This window comes from Penicillium taxi (assembly GCF_028828555.1).
Source record: "Penicillium taxi strain IBT 34144 chromosome Unknown utg000004l_segment0_segment0, whole genome shotgun sequence".
NCBI lineage: Eukaryota > Fungi > Ascomycota > Eurotiomycetes > Eurotiales > Aspergillaceae > Penicillium > Penicillium taxi.
The window spans coordinates 6,386,426-6,399,320 of NW_026643206.1; the positions used below are offsets into that span (position 1 = coordinate 6,386,426).

General features: G+C 44.8%; 6 protein-coding genes across 6 annotated transcripts; 2 read left to right on the forward strand and 4 right to left on the reverse strand.

Annotated features, from left to right (window-relative positions):
* Positions 1-894: 894 nt before the first annotated feature.
* N7495_007284 (uncharacterized protein) lies at positions 895-1,131 on the forward strand (the record flags this gene model as incomplete). Its single annotated transcript, XM_057209935.1, has 1 exon — positions 895-1,131. The coding sequence occupies one exon, from the start codon at positions 895-897 to the stop codon at positions 1,129-1,131; it is 237 nt and encodes a 78-aa protein (XP_057063709.1).
* Positions 1,132-2,684: 1,553 nt separating this feature from the next.
* Positions 2,685-3,923, reverse strand: N7495_007285 (putative PHD finger domain protein; the record flags this gene model as incomplete). Its single annotated transcript, XM_057209936.1, has 1 exon — positions 2,685-3,923. One exon carries the CDS (start codon positions 3,921-3,923, stop codon positions 2,685-2,687), a length of 1,239 nt encoding a protein of 412 aa, XP_057063710.1.
* A 1,373-nt stretch (positions 3,924-5,296) lies between these two features.
* N7495_007286 (nicotinate phosphoribosyltransferase) lies at positions 5,297-6,879 on the forward strand (the record flags this gene model as incomplete). Its single annotated transcript, XM_057209937.1, has 5 exons — positions 5,297-5,408; positions 5,460-5,543; positions 5,601-6,220; positions 6,274-6,592; positions 6,659-6,879. 5 exons carry the CDS (start codon positions 5,297-5,299, stop codon positions 6,877-6,879), a joined length of 1,356 nt encoding a protein of 451 aa, XP_057063711.1.
* A 239-nt stretch (positions 6,880-7,118) lies between these two features.
* Positions 7,119-9,532, reverse strand: N7495_007287 (transcription factor domain-containing protein; the record flags this gene model as incomplete). The annotated part of the gene is made up of 2 exons (XM_057209938.1): positions 7,119-8,879; positions 8,945-9,532. The coding sequence occupies 2 exons, from the start codon at positions 9,530-9,532 to the stop codon at positions 7,119-7,121; spliced, it is 2,349 nt and encodes a 782-aa protein (XP_057063712.1).
* Positions 9,533-9,974: 442 nt separating this feature from the next.
* N7495_007288 (uncharacterized protein) lies at positions 9,975-10,301 on the reverse strand (the record flags this gene model as incomplete). Its single annotated transcript, XM_057209939.1, has 1 exon — positions 9,975-10,301. One exon carries the CDS (start codon positions 10,299-10,301, stop codon positions 9,975-9,977), a length of 327 nt encoding a protein of 108 aa, XP_057063713.1.
* A 627-nt stretch (positions 10,302-10,928) lies between these two features.
* On the reverse strand, positions 10,929-12,628 carry N7495_007289 (uncharacterized protein; the record flags this gene model as incomplete). The annotated part of the gene is made up of 4 exons (XM_057209940.1): positions 10,929-11,353; positions 11,414-11,709; positions 12,414-12,463; positions 12,521-12,628. The coding sequence occupies 4 exons, from the start codon at positions 12,626-12,628 to the stop codon at positions 10,929-10,931; spliced, it is 879 nt and encodes a 292-aa protein (XP_057063714.1).
* Positions 12,629-12,895: the final 267 nt, after the last annotated feature.

Below are 12,895 nucleotides of genomic sequence, written 5' to 3' on the forward strand. Positions count from 1 at the left end.
CCACATAACTACTATAGAACGGAGTTTACCGTGCCACATCACATCATTCCAATCATTTCATCATTGAGGCTGAATATTGAATCTTGATACTCGATACGTGATACGTTGGAGGCCTGTTTTATATTGTTTTGACTCGCGTCTACAGACACCTGTGCGATATGGCACGAATTATGCAAGGCGAGAAACAACATGTCATAGATTCATAGAAATCGACTCGATAAGTGAGTCAAGTTGACCATTCAGCTCGTATTCAATAATTTTAGCCCTCTGCAATCTTCGGTCATTTCAGGATCCTCGGTCTTTGCCAGTGCCTGGGGCCCCAGGCTCCCCATAGGGCTGGCCGTTACGCCTCACAACTTTTTGGGATCAGCGCAGAATGTACTAACTAAAAATACCACTTTCAAAATATTAAAAAGATTTACCAAGTGGAACCTTCATAGCTTTTTCCGAATCCACTAAATTTTTCTTAGTTCTGGGTCTCGGGTTTACTACTGAATGGATTCATTTAGTACCAAGTGGATCCTGGTGTTTCTGTATATATAACCCTCTAGAACTGATTCTCCCAAAAGCTATTAAGCTTCTTCTTCTTCTGCTTCTTCTTCTTATTGTTTTTCTTCTTTATCCCAGACTCATTTTGGCAAGACAACCTCCTTTCATTCTTGACGGTGCTTGCATTTGCATTGTTCTCTCATACCTCACTCCGGGCTGGTCTCTACTCACTTCGTTTTCTCTCTCAATTCTTTGTTTACATTTATCTCAAAGGGTCTTCAGTTTTGTCTTGTATAAAGACCTTGACTCTACTTTCATATTGCATCGACTGTCGACTTCATTTTACTTCTATAACTAAAACTACGTTCTATACCCACAACAACCGGAAGCTTTCAACTCAACACAATGTGCTTCAAGGTTGTCGAGCGCTTCTCCGTTTGCAAATGTGTCTACTTTGAGCACTCGGTAGACCCATGCTCTGCCTACGGTCAACGCGGCCACGCCGTCCAAGAAAAGACCGTGTTGGTTGGCTATGCCTGCTCAATACATTCAACGCGGGCTACATCCTCTTATTCCTCCTCATCAGTAACTGGTGGTCGGTCTGACTCGGGATATTTCAGCTCGAAGGGCTCCTATCGTTAGATGAAGTGACTGGTTCAGTCTACCCTGGTGGTAGTGAATTAGTCACGCATTCTAGATCTTAACATCTTCCATACGACTATGAGGGACTACAACATTGAAACGATTCAATACGCGATACACATGATGAAGAGATGATTATGATATCAACGGGCATTTTCCAGGGCTATGGAGTTATCACTCTCCTATCGACCCTGAGTCCCAAAGTCAGAATAGCGCTTGTTGTTGGTCTGACTTGGTCTACACTACGAACACTCGACTCGGTACCTTTTTATTGGGGGATGAATCTTATTTTTTACAGAGATACACATGGAGAGGATTTTGCATGGTATTTCTATTCGGTTTTTTCGGGACTTATACTGCAAGCTTTGAGAGCTTTTTTCGTTTCTTACTGAGGACTGGCTCCGACTGATTTTCGTTCAACTTTGTACACTAGTTTCAGCACCTAGGTACCTATTCAACGCAAGTCTATCCTTCATGGGGCAGCAAATGGATGCCGTTACTTCTACTTGCCTAGGTATATCAGTAGCTACTAACACCCGTGGACAATATATTCGACAGAATCTGATACCTCTTGTTAGGTAGGTTAATACCTTTATATAGCGTTTAAGGGGTCAACATAGTCCGAGTATGGCATAATTCTCATGTACTCAAACAGCATATCATCCGTTTTGAGCTAAAAAAAAGCTCAGCTCATAATCTTGATCAAGTATAGCAGCCAGTTTCTCGTGAAGGCCTTGGTGCTGGTACGGACAGCCAAGCGCTCTACATCAATTTATCACGATCAGGATAAGGGGTTCCTTCTGGAGTAAGAGAGATACATTGGAGAAGTGCATTGTGCTCTAGTCGGATCTGATTACGGGAGGTTGAGGCAGACTGAAAGATAGATCGGGCTCGTCTAGTACTGACTTGCTGACCGAAAGGATGTCAGAACATCCATGCAAGTCAGCCAAGAATAGCTTGCTTTGTAGACTTCCATTATTCAACCTTGAAACAATCGATCGAGATGATCATCAATTTTTTACTGTATAAATTCGGAATCTTCTTAACTAGTTGTTGATTTGAAATGCATGGATGAGGATCTGATAGCTTGAATTTGAAAGGTTGGTGGTGAAGTTGGTGAAGCTCAAAAATATTTCTAAAACCGCAACAAAAAAGGACTATAACAACTCTTTTTGCTTTTTAGAATGAAATTTGGAATTCTAGCCCTGTCAATGCTAAAGACAAAATGGTGATAAAGTTTCAACACCAAATCTTTGAAAGTGGAGATCAGGGGATATATACGCCGGAGTTGCGTAAGCTTCTCGAGGTTCCACGGTCAATTCACCGGGGAAAATGGTGGTTATGCGCATTAGAATGGCCTTAATTCCATGTACTGATCCTCATATTAGTTAAAAAACGTTGTCTTCGTCCATTTTGTGCTTATTTCCATGGGTATTTTAAAAGAGAAAAAGCAAACCAAAGCAAACCAAAGCAAACCAAACCCATATCCATATCCAAATCCATACCCATATCTAACTCAAAATCCAGCCCATCTGCCACCGGGTAGTGATCAATTACCTGCCTGTGGTTCTTCTACATTCCTCGCAATACCACGTACCCACTGGTTCGCGTGTCAAACCTACGCACTTCCAGTGGAACCATTCATATGGACAACTGTTGTTGTCACAAGCCACCATGTCACCATGGCTGACGGTGCGACAGGTGCAATAGACCTTGGTATCCTCATTGCCCTCGTCTTCCTCCTCGTCATCATCAATATCATCCTCGCCGCCACCAGTATCGCTCTTATCAGAATCGGACGTATCTGCACTGCTGAGCATCGAGTCATCATCTTCATCTCCCTCGCCATTCTTGTGCAATTTGATGCGACCAGAAGAGGAAGAGCCCTTTTTATGAGACGAAGAGACCTTGATCTTCTTCACCTGCTGGTGCGGCGCGACCTTTTTGGTCAGTGCCTTTTTGATAATTCCGTTTGATCGTGAGTCGACGCTTCCAGCGCGGGTTGCTCCCGGCGTTCCAGGCTTCGGTGTTCCGGGGCCCATGGATGACTGGCGCAGATTCGAGGATGCGACGGGAAGTGAACCGAGGGATGGATTCAGGCGGCGGCGCTTGCTGTCCACTGCACCGGCTGAAGACTCACGTTGGCGCTGCATTAATGGGACGCCACTATATCCGACTGGGGTAGAGGGCGCAGAGCTGCGCGCATTGGTTTGCGCCATTAGCGCCGCCGCACTTGCGGTGCGAGGGGTGGCCTGATTTAGCCGTTGAGCGGTAACCAGAGTAGGGTTTTGATTGCCAGATGTCGGGTTCCCTGATGCAGGGTATGCGGGGGACTCGGACGAAGTAGCATCGTTGAAGAAAATGCGCGGTGGGTCGCGGTAGTTCTTCTTGTTATCAAAGAGGGACGGAAGGGGTGGATCATTCGAGAGTTGGCCCTCATTCACAAGATCTCGAATGCGCATATCCAAGCGCTTAATCTGGCGATCAAGCAGGACACAGGCCTTTTCACTGAGCTGGATCTTTTCATTCTGCAACTCATAAGCCCGGTCCATATTCTGGAGTACAGTCTTCGAGTACTGCTCTTCCTTTGGATTCGGTACCAAACTGCCGTTAAGCTTGATGAACTTCTGAATACTGCCGTCCCGAGAATTTATTGTTGCACGACACTCCTGCATAGTCTTATCTTTGGCCTGGATTTCTTCCATCAAGTGGTTGATCTCAGCAGGCAAATTTGCTACATCGTGAACAAACTGCTCCAGAACAGTTGCGCAATCTTCCGCACCGTGTGCCATTGCTCCTAGGGGGTTTTCTGTTTAATTTAATACGATGGATCGCTCTTGAACAGCTCAAGCGGCGTTGTCTCTGAACGCCTATCCAAGGAGGCCAAATATGCTGTTGTGACGACGTTGTAAAGATAGCTGACTCATCCACTTTGGTCACGTGGATTGGATTTGAGAGGCTGAAAGACATCAATGTAGAGGATTTTGTAGCTATTGAAGATTGACCGCTGGTGCAAGATTGAATGTTGACCTTCAGGATTAGGTAACTGTGGATTACAAGTTGAAAGTTGAGGAGGAAGTTAAGAAGGAGGCAAGCGCAACACTCTACTTCTGCTTCTATTTAAATATTTATTTCAACTAAATACTTCGACACTAAAAGTCTAAATGACATAAGCAAACATCGACGGTAACTAAGCAGACCGACTTGGTTAATATTTAGTTAGTTATTTATTTAGCAGTTAATTAACCTTTAATAGATATCAATTCACAAACAAACTCCCTTTCGGAACCTTGAAAAATCATAAATTATAGCATATATGTCAATTTTACTTAGGTATTAATTGATTTGTGCTCTAATCAAGGTAATCACAGGGTATCCATAGATGTATGATACCCGTGGTACATCGCTTAAAACGGTCATAATCTTCATGGCCTACTAAGTTCACTGAGCTGCTTCAGTAGGTAGTGTTACGGGATGAATGCAGGAATTTGTACGCTGTAAAGATCCGATTGGTAAACAAGAAGAATTAACTAAGGGGGGGAAATGGGTCCTGGGGACCGGGTGTTCTTATAGCTCGTTCGGCTCCGCACAGATGCCAGGAGCGCAGTCTCTCCAGAGACTGAGCATTTCATCGGGTATCAACCCGTTACAGGTAGTTCCTACGTCACGGGCAGCCTAAGTCAATTAAGATGATTTCGAATATATATTTCAGGTAGGAGTTTCTGCAATTAGTCAGGCACATGTAGATATCTTATATTTCATGCAGGAACTTACAGCAATTCTCTGATTTAAACTCAGTACCTGCCTGAGCTACCTGAAGATTTAGAACGCTGGAATGTCCCAAAGAACACTGCCTGATGGATCAGGTCACTATTTCTCAAGTGTGTAATGATCACACGACATGATGCTTGACAATGAAAGCTTTCACTATCTAGTTCAAACGTCATTTTTGGTAATTAGCAAGTGCTTCTACACCAGAAACAAAGAGGTGCAAACAATGCAAACCGGTGGCATATCGGTATTTCCCCCGCGATAGCTACAAAAAAAGCAACAGCACCGATCTTACGGCCGTCAATCTACCATCACTTATTTTTTTTTTACCTTTAGGACTCTCTTGTCTCCTTCTGATATATCTTATCAGGTCTGGGCTCCCTGAATTAGCACAATGGGCGCGGAAGTCTCCCCTCAGCTTCCGGAGGGCATCTCTTCCCTCTTGGATACGGATTTGTACAAGTTGACAATGCAATGCGCTATCTTGAAGTACTATCCTGACGTCTGTATGTGAATTATGTCTCAATATTGGATACTATATCGCTAATCAATTGCAGATGTGACCTATGGCTTCACGAATCGGACCCCGAACATGAAGCTGCGACGCGCGGCATACAAATGGCTTCTTCAGCAGATGGACAGTTAGTATTGCTCCTTTTTACTTAGAGGCTTTAGTTACTCAAAGCAATCGCTCATAGAACTTGCAACTCTCCACGTCACCGCCGAAGAACGCGCGTTCCTTAAGAAGAAATGCCCATACCTCAACGATGCCTACATCACCTTCCTTGAAACATTCCAGCTCAAGCCACACGAGCATGTTGAAATCAAATTCACGCCGATTGAGGATAACGGAAGTAACGATGATGAGGGCATTATCGACTACTCTGTTAAGGGACTCTGGCTCGACACGATCTTGTACGAGATTCCGTTGCTGGCTTTGACGAGCCAGGCATACTTCATGTTCAGTGACAAAAACTGGGATTACGATAATCAGGAAGAAAAAGCATTCCAGAAGGGTCGTGAACTTTTAAAGAATGGCTGCATCTTCTCCGAATTTGGCACCCGTCGCCGACGAGACTACCATACCCACGACCTTGTGATGAAGGGGCTGTACCGTGCAGCGGAGGAGGGAAAGAGCCATGACTGGAAGGGTGTGCTGACTGGTACCAGCAATGTGCACTTTGCCATGAAGTATGATGTCAATGCCGTGGGAACAGTGGCACACGAATGGTATATGACTATCGCAGCCATTACAGACGACTATCAGAATGCTAACGAGGTCTCACTGGCAAAATGGCTCGGATGTTTTGGCGATGGAGTAAGTCCACAACAAAGCCTATATTAGAAGTCTTTGAGTTAACTTTCCAAAAGGTTCTCGGCATTGCCCTCACTGATACATTCGGCACACCGGCGTTCTTGGATGCCTTTAGCAAGCCTATCCCGGCAGATGTCAGTGCCACTTCCCATGGCAAGACCTATGCTCAAGTCTACACTGGCGTCCGTCAAGACTCAGGTGACCCAACCAATTTTGTAAAGCTGGTGCGTGACTTTTACGATCGCCAGGGCATCACTGATAAGAAGGTTATTGTGTTCTCCGACTCGCTGGACATTGAGCACTGCCTAGAATACAAGAAAATTGCCGAAGAGGCGAATTTCAATCCTTCTTTCGGTGTAGGAACTTTCTTCACCAGTACGTTTCGTTTCAGCAGTGGATCTGATTTGCAGAGGGTTGGACCAGCTAACACTGTCTATGTAGATGATTTTATCAACATGGCCTCTTCTGAAAAGTCAAAGCCTCTTAATATCGTCATTAAGATCGCTACTGCAAACGGTCGACCGGCTGTCAAGCTTAGCGATAATTTGGGCAAGAATACAGGTGATCAAACCAAGGTTCAAGAGGTTAAGAAGAAGCTGGGTTACACAGAACTACAGTGGGAACAGGGTGATGAGAGTAATCGCTGGACTAAGCAGACATAACTTGACATGCCTAGATCGGTACGACACGGGATACATAGAGATACCTAGATTGAATTCGATTCAATTCCTTATTTACAATTCCGGTTCAGCTATCAGTGACTTGAATGAGAGTATGTAGAGCAGTGAATTGTTTAATTCAACGTTTGCTCGCCAATTTTCGTCATTTTGGTCCTGTCCTGTATAAAAACTTATCAAAACGCTCGTTGAAAATGGATAAAGTACACTGTACACCAAACAAATCAAAAGCCATCATCTCCTGTCTGGAAACCTAGATCCCGATCTAGATCACCAGTGATCGGGCCACTAAATTGGCTTATAGAATTGTGTCTTGGACCTAAACCATTACCTTCATCGTCGCCTATGGCAAATGAAAAGAGATCGTGTTCCTCTTTATGATGGAAATGATGGTCTAGACTCACACTACGATGATGTAGCTCGTCGAATTCAGGTTTGTCCAGGGTTGGTAGTGAGTTGCCCCGGAAAAGGGCTTGTGCCCAGTCTATACTATTTCCCTCATCGGGTTGTGGGGTGATGGCTGGTATTGTTGCAACGGATGCAACGGAGCTGGGTTCTGTGCCGCTGGGAGACGACTCGATGAAGTCGAAGTCGACAGATAGGAAATTGAAGGGGTTGTTTGAATTTAAATTTGTAGATGGCTGAATGGCGAAGCGATCTTCGAATTGATCGTCAAATTCGTGGGAGAAGGGGTTGCTTGAGAGGGTTGTTTGTTCGGAAGGTTCTTTGGGGGTTTCTGTGTTGAACTTGCGTGATGATAGATTATGTTGTTCATGAGCCGAAGCAGCACGGACTTGTGATAAGGGAGTTGTGGCCTCGGTAGATATATATTTGTTTTGTAGATTTCTTGGGGATTGGGTGGAGTTTGCGTCTGCATTGCCTGGTTTCGAATAATCGAGTTGTGTAAGGGGACTGCCAAAGTCATATTGCATGATCTGGAAGAATGTGTTGGAGTTATAATTATTGGATTGGTGTTTTATGGCCGCTTCAAGGTTGGCGAATTCAACGTTGGCGGCTGGGTAGATGTCTTTGAGGCTGTGTAGAACCCTAATACAGCGTTGGAGGTTGTTTATGCTGCTCTCGCGGATAGCCGCATTGTCAGACATGGAATTTGAAAGATGGGCTACCGCGGCAGGTAATATGACAGTGACGCCGGATTGTGGTAAGAATCGCGTGAGTGACAATTGGTTTAGGCTTTGCAAAATTTCTGAAATGCCAGCAGCGGCCTCCTCCATCCTAGTGCGAGCGGTTTTATGGGCTGTCCATGGCCGGTGTAGGGCACTACTTGTAGCGTAGTATAGCATGCGCAGCAAGGCACCATGTAAAATTAATACCCCCTCACCATCGCGAAAATTTCTTTGAGCTCCTGGTACGAACTGAGCGTCTTTTGGCAGTGAAGTCAGCCATTGATCAACTTTCTGTCTGCAGCGCGAAAACTCTGATTCGGAAGCTTGGCGAGGAACCAGTGTGACCGTAGTACAGTCAGTAGCGCCAAATTGTCGCTGCGACGGAGTATATTGGGCAAAGAGGACTCTTCCGATGCATTGGCAGAGCTTGGCTTTTTCGATGAACATGGCTACTAGGCGCTTTTGGTGTGAGAAATCTTCAAGTTGTGGGCAACGGAAGAGAGCAACTGCGGATTTTGAGAATGGCTCAAAGTCAAAGTCATCAAACTTCAGCATCGGGACACTGCTTGTGCCGTCATTTACTTGCATTGGACGACGCATTCCCATGGCGATCAGCCGGTCCCGCGAGTACAGACACCACCAAAGCCGGATGCGTAGCCGTCGATCCCGTGGATCAATACTCTCTATTGCTGAAGGATCCTTGTTTAAGCCAATCGAATGAGCCTGTGTATTGCAAATGCCCATCCAATCCCAGATATCCCGCTGTGGGCTGCCCTCGACGTCGGACCAATATGTCATCAACAGTAGTGTTTGTAGAATAACAATACGGTCTTCTTCGCAGTCAAGAGAGTATAGTAACTAAAAAAGGAGAAATGATAAGTTAAAATGCCTAGGTGATTTCAGATGGTCATTGGAACACTCACTCTTAAACGGGTATAGAAGGCATTTCGTGCACTTTTTCTTGTCGAGAAGCCGGCCGCCTGTAGATATTTGAGGTCGACGAATGCCGTTCCAACAAACATGATAGCCTGAAAGAGCACGATACTCACATTCCCAGCTGAATCATTCTCCGCTACACAGCGTAACAACTCCTGCAAGTTTAACACTGGCATGAAGCTATGTACCCACTGGATGTAAGATCGAAGTAACTCATTCCGCAAACCGGTCTCTGGAATAGAAAGAGCACCTCGAAAGCGAAGGAATTCTAGGTCTTCCGGACATACACGAGTTGGTAGAGGCTTTAGAAATCGGGGCTCCTCATCCAAAATTGCGATTAACGGATCAAAGTCAGGGTCAATCAAGTCCTGCACAGCAGAGACCATATTGGCCAAGGGCATAGATTCATGCACAGGATGGCTCAAATTTTGCCACCCAGGAAGGGCTTTCGTCTCATGCAGCCATGGAGTTTGTGGATCGTACCCTTGAGATAGATGGCGTTTAACAGAACGATTATCGGCCTCCTGTAGCTTGCGCTTTAGAGCCAAATTGCTAGTATTTAAGGGCAAAGACATCGGATAATTATTTAGTTTGCTCTTGCGTTGAGTCAAACCTTGGAAGATGTACGGGCTCCCCGGTGAAGGAGATACGCGCCAAGCCTCGGTCATGCAGACCGAACACCGCCTTTTTTTTGCGGGGTTGTGGGGGCTTCGTTTTTATTGGCTGAGATGAGACTACGTGACTCCTCTGTGGCTTTCTGCTGATGTAATATTGTTAGGGGTCTTATTACGTCTACCCTTTCCCCTACCAGATTACTAAGGTTTTAAGGCACCATCAGGCACCTATTCAATTCTGCCAATATTTCTGCCGGTCGCATCTCAACTTAACTCCCAAATTCCCCTTCAGTCGCATCTACCTAATTTTACACCTGTATTTTGTTTGCTGTATTCAGTGTGTTTTCCATTCTGGTTTGCATAGTTAATTTTATTTATTACGGCATCAGTATACGTGTTTATCTCAACGCGAATGGAGTGTCCAAGTTAACTGATAGTACTCCATGTCAGGATCCTCAGGTCGCCGTCGTGTACGACGGGGTCTGGATTCAGCCTGAGTGGTGTCGTCACCACCACTTAGGGTGCTTTCAATACCCCGTTTTTCGGCCACGCCGGACTGGTTGGGTAGTATTGGGAATGTGTATAATGCGCGTTCGATCTTGGGGGATTCAACTGAAGGGGATTTAACTGAAGGGGATTTAACTGAAGGGGATTTAACTGAAGGGGATTCAATAGAATCTGGCTCTATATAGAGCTCAAATTGGATTTCAGATTCAGAGCTATAATCCATTGAAATGGTATGAATGGTATGAATGGTGTGGGAATGGTAATAGTATTAAGATATGGAGATAATTAAGAAGTAGGGCGGTCAAGCGGTAAGTAAAGCGGTAGGGAAAGTGGAGAAAATCTTCTGGAATAACTATTGATCCGGTAGGGGGGAGTAGACGTAGTGAAAGGGGGAGTAGACGTAATAAGACCCTATTGTTTGTTATATGCCCGAGACTTAACTACCTTCATTCACAAATCATAGCCATTTTACTAGTCTACACGCTTGGGCCTCATGTAATCTGAAACTGAAGTTCGGCTATGGCCACATTGCGTAATTATAGCTCATATCTTTGCTATCCCAATCTGATCTCTGACATCAGCAAAAAGCGACAAGAGACTTGATGTACACATCTACCTGAGTACTACAAATAAAACCCTACCTATTTAGTACGTAGTTTCTAGCCAGAATTCACCTAGAGGCCTTATAATTCTGTGGGTCCACGGGTTTATAATCACCATATGTAGTTAGTTACCTAGATAGGTACTATAAGCAAATGTGAACTTCAAAGGTTTAAGCGGGTGTCATGTTTAGCAACTATTAATAATAATACATTTGATACTTCTGAGGCAGCTTTTTGTTCATAGCAACTCAGTTCTCGATCCTCTCCTCGGCATGTTGCAGTTTTTCTTCCACCTCATCTGCAAATTTGATTCGATCTTGTAGTCTTGTGGAAAGCTCGCGCCACACATCGACCGCGAAATCACCCCCTTCAGCCATAAGGTTTTCCATAGATTCTTTGTCCAGCTTGGCGAAATTGATAGAGACAAATCGTGACAACATTTCGCGGGCTGGGTTCTCTATGAAGCCGGGTGTCGTGGAATATATGATATGGATTGCATCTCTTAGATACGAAGTAAATTCTGTTTTCTTCTGCTGTAAGGTTGTGAGAGCCTTCTCAAGGCGCTTTAAAGAAAAGACCTCCAGTTCGGAAAGAACATATCTATGCGCAAAGGAGTAGACCTTCGCATGAACGGGGACTTCAATAGCCGTATGATTGAGTCGCTCGGTAGGATCTGATTGATACGTAATTCTCATTAGATAACCTTACGATGCTCATATTCAGGTATTCTTGCCTGATTTTTTGATCAATGCGGCATTATTCTCAAAGCCTGGTCCCAATTGTGGACTGGAAGTGGCAGAGTGAACCGTCTGATAGTCTCGCGAGTATAAAAAGCTCAAAACGCATTCCACGGTCTGCTCCTCAAAGTCGGTCCAATCAAACTCCCCAGTGCCTGTGTCCTTCCAGTGCCCATTTATTTGGGCGTACAAGGCCGATTTAGGGAATGAAGTGAATACTCCCGGATGGACATAGTACATTCTCTTGTCACTGCCAGCAATAATTTTCATCTGTGGCTCGGTGAAGATGAACCTGATGCGTTGTTAGTTTCGATAGACCGAAAGCTACCCAATGTATTGTTTACCCATTGGATACCTCTATTTCGTAAGCCATCGCAAAGCTGAACCATGGAAGTGAAATGATATATTGGTGAAGGCCCGGAGAGATAATATCGGATTCCCCAGGAAGTCAAGCGTGGTTGAAAATTAATAGGGCGATCGAGTGGGGTTGCGTTTCAGACCCTAGTCAATTGAATAATACCTAAGCCCTGTAGAGATGAATATTACAGAGTAGGTAGTCGCGCACATCTCCTGCTGTATTGATTGGCGTTTTGGTATATCCAAATCTTCATACCCACCAGGGTTAACTATCTTAGCAAGTTGTAATGATTATGTTTGTGACTGCAAAAGTACAACTGAAGTAACCTTGAAACATTCTAACTGCTTGAAAGATTCCAATTGCATTTTAAAATGAATTTGAAGATTCTTCGTATTCATAACAAGCGAGGTACTAATCATCATTAATGCCTTGTGTAGCCTGAGAAAGAAGTATTGTACATATATCCCGAGTCGCATCGAGCGGGAATTACCGATGTAGCTGATTTCTCATATCTGATGCCGTTATGCTTAATCCAAAACGATCGATCGAGACGAGATGGCGTCCAAAAGTTGTGTGGTTTTACATACTGTCGCGTGTCAGTTTTGGCGGTGTTGCTGTAGTTTGTGGCTTCGACTTACGGAGGAAGGAGGAATTCGCTCAGGCTGCTGTGGAGGAATGCAACACCGGCCTACAAGTTTTCAAGTTAGTCAATATTCATTAATTTCAAGCTCTTTGGAAGACTTACGCCGAAGACTAGGATGCTGCGGACGATGGTAGAATTCTCCGGGTTGGTGGCCTCGTCGTAGACGGAACGGACAAAGCCCTTGGGGGCACGGGTGTTTTTAGAGACCATTTTTGTGGATGAAATGTGTATAGATCGATAAGAAAGGTGGCAGTATCGAAGGGAGAGGTGGATTGAAGGCCGAGACAGAAATCTGCGGCCTCGGAACGTTTGACTGCGCCTGTGGCTTACATGATCGGCCGTATTTATTTTGCGCGGGCGCGCATCAATGAGAAGCAGTGACAGCCACCTCTCCGTTATTAAATTTCATACCTCATTTCTTTCCCTTCATCTGAACTTAATTGAATTTCGCTCGTTGGGTGAAGCCCATTACTGTGC